At 37.1% G+C, this 12,697-nt stretch overlaps 6 protein-coding genes across 6 annotated transcripts; 3 read left to right on the forward strand and 3 right to left on the reverse strand. All coding sequences in view use genetic code 12, as the record gives it.

Moving 5' to 3' along the window:
• Nucleotides 1-202: 202 nt before the first annotated feature.
• KGF56_000212 (uncharacterized protein) lies at nucleotides 203-1,426 on the forward strand (the record flags this gene model as incomplete). Its single annotated transcript, XM_049323297.1, has 1 exon — nucleotides 203-1,426. One exon carries the CDS (start codon nucleotides 203-205, stop codon nucleotides 1,424-1,426), a length of 1,224 nt encoding a protein of 407 aa, XP_049182665.1.
• A 526-nt stretch (nucleotides 1,427-1,952) lies between these two features.
• On the forward strand, nucleotides 1,953-2,870 carry ASR2 (Asr2p; the record flags this gene model as incomplete). Its single annotated transcript, XM_049323308.1, has 1 exon — nucleotides 1,953-2,870. One exon carries the CDS (start codon nucleotides 1,953-1,955, stop codon nucleotides 2,868-2,870), a length of 918 nt encoding a protein of 305 aa, XP_049182666.1.
• Nucleotides 2,871-3,229: 359 nt separating this feature from the next.
• KGF56_000214 (uncharacterized protein) lies at nucleotides 3,230-3,517 on the forward strand (the record flags this gene model as incomplete). The annotated part of the gene is made up of 1 exon (XM_049323319.1): nucleotides 3,230-3,517. The coding sequence occupies one exon, from the start codon at nucleotides 3,230-3,232 to the stop codon at nucleotides 3,515-3,517; it is 288 nt and encodes a 95-aa protein (XP_049182667.1).
• Nucleotides 3,518-3,607: 90 nt separating this feature from the next.
• PEX13 (peroxin) lies at nucleotides 3,608-4,930 on the reverse strand (the record flags this gene model as incomplete). The annotated part of the gene is made up of 1 exon (XM_049323330.1): nucleotides 3,608-4,930. One exon carries the CDS (start codon nucleotides 4,928-4,930, stop codon nucleotides 3,608-3,610), a length of 1,323 nt encoding a protein of 440 aa, XP_049182668.1.
• A 1,131-nt stretch (nucleotides 4,931-6,061) lies between these two features.
• On the reverse strand, nucleotides 6,062-7,627 carry PDK2 (protein kinase; the record flags this gene model as incomplete). The annotated part of the gene is made up of 1 exon (XM_049323341.1): nucleotides 6,062-7,627. The coding sequence occupies one exon, from the start codon at nucleotides 7,625-7,627 to the stop codon at nucleotides 6,062-6,064; it is 1,566 nt and encodes a 521-aa protein (XP_049182669.1).
• Nucleotides 7,628-11,469: 3,842 nt separating this feature from the next.
• NIT2 (putative hydrolase) lies at nucleotides 11,470-12,354 on the reverse strand (the record flags this gene model as incomplete). Its single annotated transcript, XM_049323352.1, has 1 exon — nucleotides 11,470-12,354. One exon carries the CDS (start codon nucleotides 12,352-12,354, stop codon nucleotides 11,470-11,472), a length of 885 nt encoding a protein of 294 aa, XP_049182670.1.
• Between the last annotated feature and the right edge of the window lie 343 nt (nucleotides 12,355-12,697).

The following is a 12,697-nucleotide window of genomic DNA, read 5'->3' on the forward strand; positions in this document are numbered from 1 at the left end:
ATACCTCATGTTGAGTTAAATGATATATCTACAAAGTGTTGCTTCACTATCTCGCTCTGCTCGATAGTGTCACTTATGTTAAGTTTGTTCTAATTAATGGTTACGCCGCACCTATATCGTAACAGAAAAGAATTTTTCCTTTTTCTTTCTTCTTTAAATCAAACCTATAGTTACAAACTACTTTTCTCTTGATAATAGATCCATGGATTCACCAGTTATCATCAACTTTGATCTCTCGGATGGAATTGAAGGGAATGTTCCCTTTTGGCTTCGAGATGTATTTGATCGAACACTAAACGCTACAGGGATGATGGAGCGACTGGCTTCTGATGAGGCGATAGCAGGCTTAATTAAAGTTGATGTAACTCTGATTACGGAAAAGGAGTGTCCTATTTGCTATGAAAAGTTTTTGACGGAGCCGATTGTTATAGAGGAGAGCAAGCAAGGAGCTAAGTTGAAAAAAGAGACAAAGATGGCAGAGCTACTCGATATGGACAAGGAGGTTAAAAAGAAATTGTTGGAAAAGTATGATATATACATGGAGCCCTTGGAGAAATCGTCTAAATTTAATGACCCGTATATGTTTTTCCCAACGGATTTAGGAGGTGCATTTTACAGTAGATTCCCACAGAGAAACTTATCCACATTTCAAAATGTTACCACTGAAGATCAATTTCCCGGTTACAAAAGCGAGGAAAAAGAAATCAAGGATAAGAGAATTGAAAAGTATAAAAAGGAGGGACATGTTGCAGTGAAAATACCCGGATGTGAACATATATTCGGCCTTTCTTGTATTGTTGAATGGTTAAAGTCTAATGTCTCCTGTCCCCTATGTAGGAAAGAGGTTGAAGCCAAAACCAATGACCCCAAACGACTCAAGAGTGAAGCCATTGAAAATAATGTTGTTTGCAATTTCAATAACGAACGGAAAATGATTGACCACATGATGGAGCATTCGACCGATGTGTTTAATCCATTTCGACGTCCGTACAACCCAGCAATTACTTCAGTTACAGACTCCTATATGCATCAAGGTTGGGCAACACCTTCTAACTACTCTAGACCAATCAGATCAAGGGATCCAAACCTAGTTTTACCAAGAAAATTCCCATTTATGGAACCAATACGTAGGTTTAGTTCTGTGCGGAGAAACACGAGGGAGAACCGAAGGACTAGAAACGTAAGGCGCAGAAATAATGATAGTACAACAGTTACAAATAACGAGAGCCTCGAAGAGTTATCCGACCAGTCTCGTCGGAGAAGAAGTGCATCCAATGACTCTATGAGAAGTGCAAGAAGGGTCAACTTTTCCCCTCACACAACAAATATTGATGATTTACATGATGACTCGAGTGAAAGTGAAAATAGTAGTAGTGATTCAAATGGCAATCCACCAACTAACGTTACTGGTGAAGCCGATTTTTAATGAAGCGCGCCCGCGATCTGGACCAATGGAAGAGATAAGTAAACATACAGAAAACAAGAGATGTTTAACGTCGTGCCATAGATTTACAAGAGGAAGGGACAAATGTTGGATATCGAAATAAACAGAATACTTTTTGCAATTGATACTTTCAAACTTTATGTGTCAAACCCCTCCCCCTCCCCCCACTGCCCCCGTGTGGGGGCGCCAATAGGCAAATGGATTCCTGGATCAAAAAAATTAGATGTATGTAAAAAAGAAAGGAAAAAAAAATAGAACTTGTAACTTTTTACACTTAATGCTCAAAGTGATGGTGAGAAATTCAGTATCTAATTTGCACAGAAATCTAATGGATTTGCTTTATAATTGCTATTGCTTTTCGATACTACAGTCAGTTTTTTTTTTTTTTTATTTTTATTTTTTTTTTCTATCCAGTATATAAAGGGGGGTTAGCAATTCACCATCCTTAATTTCAAACATTCCCTTGACTTTGAAAAACTCAACAAATTTACAACAACATTGGCACATTATGCTTCGTCAAACAGTATTAAGATCGATCAAACCATCAATTGCATACAGACAACAAGTTCTTGTTAGGAGAAATTATGGTATAGTGGATGCTGCAACGAAGGCCGTTTTTGGAGAAAAAGGTTTACAGGAAAAAAATGCCAAAGAAGCCGAAATCAAGCAAAAAGCAGAGGAAACAAATCTAGGCAATGTTAGCGCTACCACAAAGGAAGCAAACTTGAAAACGGGTAAAGTTTTAGCTGATGGTATACAAAATGCACAAGATCTTACTGCAGATGCCAAATCAGCAATTAAAAATACCACTCAAAAGGCTAAAAATGCAGCCGAGGATATCAATTTAACAGCAGGTAGGTTTTTGGCTGATAATATACAAGGAGCTCAAGATGCAGTAAAAGACACTGATACAATTGTTGATAAGACAAAGAAGGCAGTCGATAAAGGGGCCGAAAAGGTTAATAAAGTTGCGGGAGATGTGTTAGCGAACGGCATAGAAGTTGGTGAAACCATAATTGGCGGAGCTGGCTCAACCGGTGAAAAAGTCAACAAGAAGATGGGAGAAGTTTTAGCAGACGGGGTTGAAAAGGGTGAACATTACACAAGCAAAGCCAAACAAGCTGGAGAGCATATCATTAATAAAACCAAGGAAAAAGCTGGCGGTGCTAAAGAAAAGGTAGAAGAGACAGTTGACAGCGCTAAAGGGAAAGTAGAGGAGAAAGCTGGCGGTGCTAAAGAAAAGGTAGAGGAGACAGTTGACAGCGCTAAAGAAAAGGTAGAGGATACAGCTGATAGTGCTAAAGAGATAACCGAAAAGGAAAAATTCAAATCAAAGGTGAAGGAGAATATTAAGGGATACGCCAGTTTAGAAGACAAGGGGAGAAAAGCACCGATCGAGCAGAATAGACCAGATGATGCTATGTAGAGCATAAAAGAGTAAATAGACATGAAAAGGAAAAATGTTTGTTATAAATGAGTGAAGTTTACAATTCTATCACGTGTCGCAATTCCCTTCTCCTCAGTTGATGTGCAAAGCTATACTCTATATTTGATTAAGGGGCATGTTCAATGTAGATGACAATTGATGTAATTATGCATAACTCTGCAACCACATCAAATTAAGGGATGAACTTGATCGCAAAATAGTAAACTGATGAATTACAAATCAAAGAGAATAAGCAGAGATGACTCTGAATATCGTAAGAAGTATATAAAGATCAAATGAAAGTGGGTTTTGTCTTCACCAGTTATTAGCATTTTCTCTTATTTTTTCATTGTACAACAATGATTAGACAAACCACACGTTTAGTTTCAATTCGCAATTACTCTTCTATCAGAGAGACATGGCAATCAACTAAAGGTCCCCTAATAAAAGTTGCACAGAAACTTAATAAGAAAACTGGTGAGTATTTAGCAGAAGGGATAGAGATTGCTCAACATCCAACAAAATTAAATGCTCGAGGTAAGGCTGAAAGGAAAAGAGTTCTTGAAAATTACAGAAATTACGACTCATTGCAGAATAAAGGATCAAAAGTTGAGAGTGAACAATGTCGCGCAGATGATGGACTATAGGTCTCAAACCCCATTTCCCCTTTCACATCCTCTTTTATTGAATAGTTTAATATCATGTTTATTTTTTTTTTTTTTTTTTTTCATTCTTTATCACAGAAAGTTCCTGAACTCTTCTACTAATTTGTCTGGTTTCCCGTCCCATTCCTTTTTTGTGTTTATTATTGGTGTTGATTCGGATTTTTGTAACGATGATGATTGTGGTGGTGGCGGTGGCTGAATTTGTTCTTGCTGTTTTCGTTCAATAACAGTAAGGTAATTTGAAGGCACATATCCAACTTGTCCCGATCTTGATCTCACTTTCCACCATTTACTTTCTTGACCCATAGGATCCTTTCTAGATAATATAGCCACTAAATCATTAGGTTTTAGTGGTATTTCAATTTGTGGATTTTCAGGGTTAAATTCATAAATTGCCTTAGCAAACTGTAAATTTGATGGATCAAATGGAGACGGGTTGTGTTGCTGTTGTTGCTGTTGTTGCTGCTGTTGCATTTCCATCTGCTTTCTTCTATTCTGTTCATTCAACATTTGTATTGCTTTACTTAGTATATAAGGGAACCCAATCGAAGCCACAAGGAATAAAAGCAATGGTTTAAGGGAGATTCTTTTATTTGGATTACGGCTCTTTTTCACCTGGTCTTCAATCTTTTTCTGTTGTTTTTCGTACTTGATAAACTCTCCCAAATTAAGACCATTGTTATAATCGCTCCCGGTCAATTTACTGAATATTTTTTTGACAAATTTGATCAAGGCAAAAATACCTAATAATGACCCTAAAGCATTCTTTAAATTGCCAAATTGTTCAGCCAAGTTAACCATGGTGAAAAACGAAGAATGTGTAGCCATATATGTTGCCTCCAACATCTGAGCAAATCCTCCAACTGCTCCAATTATACTCTCAATCAAATGGAATGTAGCCTGAGTGCTTTCTCCAAATCCACCTTGCATCGTCGTTGGATTATTGCCATACATTCCAGAACCATAGCCTCCGCCGTACATCCCGGAACCGTAGCCTCCACCATACATTCCGGAACCATAGCCTCCGCCGTACAAGGAGCCATAACCTCCGCCATACATTGAAGAACCATAGCCTCCACCGTACATTGAAGAGCCGTAACCACCTCCACCATACAACCCCGTACCGTAGCTCGACGTTCCATATCGGTTCCCATAGGTTGTGCTAGTGCCATAGGGAGAAGTCTCTGCCATATTATTGAAATCTGAAGTTAGCGATGTTGGACGATCAGGTATATGTGGATTGACTGATGCTGAACCTGAGCCGGTTGTTGCTGTTGTTGCTGTTGTTGCTGCTGTCGTTGTCGATAGTGGGGTTGGCTGCTGAGTTGACGCCGCACTTGTTCCCAGTGCAACTTCCCAGGGCTTTGTTCTAGGTGCTGATGACGATGACGACATTACTATACTTGTGTTGATTCTACCTCCTCAGATGAATACTGAGTGGAGGTTTATATTTTTTCTCTTGTGTTTAAGGCTGTTCTTTTTTTTTTCTTTTTTTTTTTTTTTTTTTTTTTTTTTTTTTTTTTTTTTNTTTTAGGGTTTTTTTTTTTTTTTTTTTTTTTTTTTTTTTTTTTTTTTTCTATTGCCTTTGAGAGTGTGTGATAAAAATTTTCGCCCTTGTGTGATTAGAGAGTTTTTAAGAGCAACTGGGAAGAGTAAAGAAAACGAACAATAACAGTACAGGTCGCGCGGCCCATAATTAAGTGTGCCAGATTCTTTTCTTTTTTTTTTTGGTTCTAAATTGCAAAGGTGTAGGTTCTGTCCTATATTGTGTTTAGTATAGTACAAATATTTTAGGGGGCAACGTACAGGACGTGGGGCGAAGTTCAGGGCGGGGTGCGTAAACTTTGAACTTGCCCATTACGTAAAGAAAAAAGAAAGAAAAACCCAGGCGAAGAAAAAAGTTTTTTGTGCTTTCTTTTAAGCTTTGGAGAAAGAAAAAAATAAGTTCCTCGGCTTATTATTTTGATGATAATAATTATATTGATTTGAGTAAAGAAGAGAGAGAAGTGAAAGAGAAAGAAAAAGAGATTGAAAAAGAGAGAGGTTGATCTTGAAGATGAAGCTCATTTTGATAAATATCAACAGTTTGTTTCCCCTTGTGTTGCTCTACTATTGAGCGAAGCGAGATAGTGGAGCAACACTCCGTAGCTTGTTACTGAACCATCTCGCTCTGGTCGATAGTGTCATTAGTCAGTGCGGCTCAACTGTCTCGCTTTGCTCGATAGTGTTGTAGCTAGTCAGTTTTGCACACTATCTCGCTCTGCTCGATAGTGTCGCTCGATAGTGTCGCTCGATAGTGTCATTATACAAAATACTTCATCTCTTTCTATATACACATTAAAAGTATACATCTATAGATTAGAACACCATCTCGCTCTGCTCGATAGTGACATCCTCGATAAAATGAGACTTCATCTATACTAGCCAACTCCACCAAATGATATATCCAAAAACGCCGCCATATATCACCACGCATCCCAAGAGCGTTGCTAGTTTCAACTGTCCCTCTGTACTACCCCAGTATAGTCAGGGCAAAGGTTCATTGGAGCTTGATAGTTTATTCAAGTGTAAATAAACATCAGTTCCGTAACCTTCCATTGAAATCAATTTCAAGTCTCCTCCAAAATACTGGGCGTACAACCTACTGATAGGTAATCCGTATCCAAATCCAGCCATTGGAGCTTTGAAACTGGATTGATTATACTCTTGGTCAAGTATGGGTGTTTCATCCACTGTAGTGTAAAGATATGTCCAAATAAGAGGTAATGAAGACCGTGGTATTCCACCACCTTCATCACTAATCTTTATCGCGATATCTTCGGTTCCTTCCGAAATGATTACTTTAATTGCCGGAAACACAAGATCATTCAAATCGATTTCATCATACTTGGTGTTTGGATGCTCTTCCATGTACTTCTTTTTAAGTCTAGGTGTATGAAATTCTATTGTTGCACGAAGTGAATTTTTCAATGTTTCAAACAACATATGAATCAAATGTCCTGGCACATACATAAAATTAATATCTTGTTGAGGTGCAATAAGCTTGATCTCTGGTGCCTCAAATAACCCATAGTACTCTTCACTTATATATTTTGCCGTTTCGATTGCGTCTTCGGCAATTTCACCAACATTGCAATTAGTACAAATGACACCCACGTAGTTTGTTTTATTCTTCCTGCTACTTGCGTTGGAACCATTAAGAACATTGCTGATTCTCTGCTTTGTTGGAGAGTTCTGGGCCATGTTTAAAGCAATATGTTGGCCAATCAACATTCGTATACCAATACGCGACATATAAAATCTATCAAGAAAAGTTTGTATTTGTGAGTTGACCAAAATGGTGTGATTTTCACTCTTCCATTCTTTGACACCCTGAGCCATTGTTGCTACTGTTGCATCGTGTCTTTTCTTGATTTTCTCGAGCGCTTGGCATACTAGTTTGTTATAATCGTACACTTCCTTGGGCCAGATGATGTTTACTGGACATGGTTGGAAATATTTCATTCCGTATGTCGGGGATAGTGTTTTGTTGATCAAGTCTTCCTGAGGTTCCTTCAGTTTGGATTTGGCGTTGTTATGGTGATGATGATGTCGGACAACGATTCCATCATCACTGAATATATTATTAATTGCAGGGTTGTCCACTAGCAGGTCAGTACCATTGCTAATTGTGTGAATTTCAGGAGAAGGTGGTTGCTGCTGCTGCTGCTGCTGCTGTAGCACTTCTACATTCCCTGCAGGAATCAACGTTGGGGTTCCGGTGCTGTATAACAACTTTTTTAAATTTTCATCAATTTCCGGCTTTTGCAATTCAGTCAATTCTTGAAAAGATTGGGCATACCAATTCTTCACTTTTATAGTCAGCGGCAGATTATTCAAACCTAGCGGAGCGTTATCTAAATCCTTGACTTTCTTGGCCAATCTAATGGGCAACTCCTCAACTACAAATTTTGAGGCAAGGAAAATGGATCCTGGCGATGGAGTAGGGCCAAACTGTACCATCTGTCTTAGTGATATGGGAGTTTGATGGTAAGATGCATATTTGTAGATTTGATCTTTGAGTGCCTGAGTTAATTCCCATCCAGTCCCCATTTGACAATGATTGGGTAGTAGTAGTAGAAAAAAGGGAGGTGTACTTGTAGTAGTAGTAGTAAACGAGATAGAAGAAGATGAAAAAGAGTAGTTAGCCGCTACAATAAAAGGTTTTCAGTGAATATTTTGATATATGGCCTTTACCTTAAAAGAGAGAGAGAGAGAGAGAGAGAGAAGAGAAAAAAAAAGAACATTACCAAATGAATAACAAAATCGAACGAGTCTTTGACGTCTGGGGAAATGGATGAATATGATAGAGAGATTTTGTGAAAAATGTTAGAGGTACACGACCATTTTCTATATTGTGGAATATGTGAATTGTATCATGCAGAGTTAGACCAAGGTAGTAGGCAAAGGAAAATGCATATGGAAAAGTAGAGGCATGGGGAAAAGTAGACATATGGAAAAGTAGAGGCATATGGAAAAGTAGAGGCATATGGAAAAGTAGACATATGGAAAAGTAGAGGCATAGGGAAAAGTAGAGGCATAGGGAAAAGTAGACATATGGAAAGGCAAAGGAAAGGCAAAGGAAAGGGCTCATACCTGTGTGGCACTCGTACCGTTAAATGACTGTTAATGGTTAGATCAATGTAAAAAGCCTGTGTTTTTTTTTTTTTTTTTTTTTTTTTTTTTTCATTGAGGTTTGAATAAATCAATCATATAGGTTTTTACAACAAAAGCCAGATGCAAAGAAGTGCAAAATAGAAAAGAGATGTAAGATTTGTAAGAAAAGAGATTAAGAATTGTAAGAAAAAAAAATTGTCAGAAAACAACCCGTTTGGTACTGAGGTGGTACTAAAATGACCCAAAAACACTAGTACTAAGATGGCCGGGATTATATTATTATTGAGTGATATTTTCTTGATATTTTTCAACAATTATTGGTTTATTTTGCAGGAATGAAAAGTATTTCCGATTTTTAAGAAGTTATGTTTCAATAATTGGCTACAAGCCTTTTTAGCACAATCCGGAATAATAGAAAAGCCTCAATTCATCTATTGAAATGCAGCACCTTTTTTATTTAGAAAGGTTTGTTAACTCATGATGATAGAGCAGCGTTAGCAAAATGTTTTTTTTCTTTCATCCTGTGATTATATTTTGTACATAAATTGCAAAAAGAAAAAAGATTGCAAGAGCTTCAAATCAAGTCAAACCAAGACGAATTATGTCTATGAAGGATATTAAAAGCCGAATCAAAGCCACAAGCTTAGTAATGAGAGAGGTAATTGGCAACAGTATCTTCAAAACACATCGTATACTTTTTTATTATCGAATGAGCCTATTATTGAATGAGCTCTTTTATTATTGGAGCTCTTTTATTATTGGAGCTCTTTTATTATTGGAGCTCTTTTATTATTGGAGCTCTTTTATTATTGGAGCTCTTTTATTATTGGAGCTCTTTTATTATTGGAGCTCTTTTATTATTGAATGAGCTCCTTTTTAATTTTTTTTTATGATAAGAAAATAATGACAATGATTGTCTTATTTGAACAAGGACAAAGTAAGTGAGATAGTAAGGTGAAAAGAAATCAATTTGTTACATATTATCGGCGGAAACAAATAGCAAGAGAGCCAGAGAGGGAGAAGGAAAGAGAAATTAAAAAGGGTAGGTTAGGAATCCGTTTTTTTTGTTTTAATCTCTTAGTCATTTGTCATCGTTTGTACTTGTTTTTTTCTACAATCCCTTATTCAAGTTGAGAAATATCTATTTACCTTTGTCTTCATTTGTAATCATTGCGTGAGATTTAGAACGTGGGCTTATTTTGAGAAAAGCCACTCAAATAATCTGGCTAAACAAGGGCGACTGTGGTAGAGAGCCACGATAATAGCGTTTCGTTGAGCCCTTTTATCTTGTTGAAGAAGAAAAAAAATAACCGTGTAAATGTAGGCTCAAAGAGGATGGAGATGGCAGGAGAAAGGAGCAGTATACAAAGATTTCCGAGTTCCAGAACTGTATTACCTTGATTCAATAAACGTTGACTCTTTCTCTTTCTGTCAAATAATGTAAGGTTCATGATTATAATAAACGGTTTTGAGTTTGATAGGGAAGGGCTACAAATCATCTAGAAGCTTTAAACTAAGAAATTAATTTTTTTGCAATAGAAAAACAAAAAAGGGATAGTTGATGAAGGGATGTTGACACATACACCATTCTCTCCCTACTCCTTACTCCTTACTCCTTACTCCCTACTCCCTAACCCCCTACTCCCGAATTTCCTACCCCCCCTTTCTCAATTACTCACTCCTATCTCCTTCCCAACAAATTTCATCCCTGATAATTTATCTTCATAGCCCCAAGATGTTTTATTCAACTTGGCGTACCCTCTTACTCCCTATTTTTTATCCCTATTTTTTTACACCTTTGTTTAAATTCTTAACAGCAATGTTACCATAAGAAAAATAAAACCCAACTACTTCTATTCCCATTCGCTCTACCAACTGTCTTTTACTTTTCTCTATTGTAGAAAATTCCGAAAAACCGAGCTCAATAATCATAAGTTACACAAAATAATATTATTTAGATGCGTGAGTCAACACGTCTTATATGCAGTACAAAGCATTTACTACATCAGGGGATACGGAAAGAAAAGCTTATCTCTACAGTTAGCCACCACACCAAAAGAATACAATATAAATACAAGACCAAATTCCTCAAATCAATTGGCACTTTTATGATCACCAACAAATAGCCTTAACATTTACAATCAACAAAACATATACAGCTACAGTTATATAAATTAGTCGCAGTTATGAAGATTCATCACTTGAATGCCATTTCTACAGCTAGTAGACACTATATCAAAACAGCTACAAAATCTACTAGAACACCACAATTTTTCTTCAAGAGCTACACAACCAATCGCTCAAATTTGAAGAACTTTACTTACCCATCGAGTAATACTGTTAATGAAGAGGATGTGTTTATACCAACTATCTCAGGAGATGATGTGATTACGGCTGGTCCAGTCCATCGTGAATAAATTCTGGGAGGAGAAGATTTGTTTCAGAGTACGTGAGTTTGCGTGTGTGTGTGTGTGTGTGTGTATTTGTGGGTATAGATGATTTTTTAGCTTTGATATTACGATTTTACGATTAGCACTTTTTGTTGCTCTCATTCGTTCACTTTGACCTCTGTTTACTCTATGTTCAACACGGGTTTGGATTACTTGACCTTTTTCCTCTCTCAGTCACGGGTTAAATTGCTACCATGAAAAAGAGATGGTAAGTTAATTTAAGTTAAGGTAAGGATAAGGACTATTGTTAAAAAAAAATATGTCCGGTCATCCGAGGTTTCGACTTTTGCGCACTACTTTTTTCATTCTTTTTCTCCATTTATGCGACGGAACGTTTATTCTCTTTATTACCCCACAATTTCACTTATCGGAGATTGGGAAGAAAAGGCAAAAGCAAATCAAGAAAAGCTTCTTTATTCTTCTTCTGATAATTTAATGTTGTATTCAGACGAGTAGACCAGTCATCAGGCCATCCCTCAAACTTTAATTATGATATCACTTGCCTTTTTTTTTTTTTTTTTTTTTTTTTGGAAATGCCCATTGTATTTCAATCAAGAGTAAGAATGCGTTTTAAACACAGAGGGAGCCATTATGGGGTAATTGCTGCTGAGAATGTGTAGAGGTTTTTTTTCTTGGTAATATCTATATTTTAAAGCTTTCTTTAGATCTCTCAATAACAGAAGATTTAAACACCCACCCACCAGGAGTAACTAATTGAAAATAGCAACACTATATATTATTGTAATATATTTTGGTGAGAGAAAAATGCATCAGAATTTACCAAAGTAGAGCTTCAAGTTCCCTTAATTAAGTCTATAAATTTGTTTTTTAAAACATGTCTCCTCTTCTATGCTCTAACAACGGCATATTAATTCTAATTTTCTCCAACTCTTCAATATCTAACTCACTAGTGATTACTTCGTAGTAATCATCGTCAACATCTCTTTTCAATTCATCATCAAATTTCCGGCCCCTTGCCAATACTCTACCCCAAGGATCAACAATTATTGATTCACCATAACTAACTCTTTTCACTACATCCCCTTGTAAATTTGTTCCAACGTCATGCTGACCACACTGTGCTGCATTAATTACAAAACATTGTGTATCTAAGGCTCGCGACCTTGACAAAATCTCCCAATGCGCCTGGCCCGTTTTCGTTGTGAATGCACTTGGAAAAGTAAGAATATTGGCACCTAGTTGACGAAGTTTCAAACTGAGCTCAGGAAATCTAATATCATAGCATATTGCTAATCCCACATTAAACTTTGTATTTGGTATGTGAAAGGGTGCAGTTACTTGATTCCCCGGTTCGATTGCATTGGACTCTTTCAAAATCGGACCATTGGGCACATCAACGTCAAATAAATGGATCTTTTGGTATTCGCAAACTATCTTCCCTTGAGGGTCAATCAAGAGGTGGACATTTCTCACTTTTCTTGCTGAGCCTCCTGGTAAATGGACCCCTACTGACACATAAGTTGATGATTTTAGTTTCTTGATATGATTGAGCAAAGGTTGTAGGAAACTCGATTCAACTTGTTTAGCTAGTTCCGTTGAGTGCAAAGCATTTTGAGAGATGTAATCTGTTGCTTCGGGGAGGAACAAGATTTGAGATTTTTGTTGAATGGCTTGGTTGAGGATTTTGTAGACCACGTGAAGATTTCTAGTTAGACTTGCCGAAGAGCAAAGCTGGCCAACAGATACCCTCATTGCCAATAAAAGTGTTTGCTTGTTTTGTTATCAGCAATATCATTTTTCTGTTGATTTTCTATTAATTTTCCACTATCGAGCAGAGCGAGATAGTGGGGCAACACTCAGTAGCTTGTTACAACTCTATCGAGCAGGGCAAGAATGTGTCATTAGTCAATCTCGCTCTGCTCGATAGTGTTATTAGTCAGTGCTGCTCGATAGTGGAGCAACACTCAGTAGCTTGTTGGCTATTTAGTATAGACTTGAGGGGTTGGCTTATTTGTTAATAGTTTATAGGGTCAAATATTACCTTCTCTATAGATAAGGAAAAGAATCAAAGATTAACAAGAAAACCGCGACACTA

The sequence above is a fragment of the Candida oxycetoniae genome (genome assembly GCF_023343755.2).
Source record: "Candida oxycetoniae strain CBS 10844 chromosome Unknown scaffold8, whole genome shotgun sequence".
Lineage (NCBI taxonomy): Eukaryota > Fungi > Ascomycota > Pichiomycetes > Serinales > Debaryomycetaceae > Lodderomyces > Lodderomyces oxycetoniae.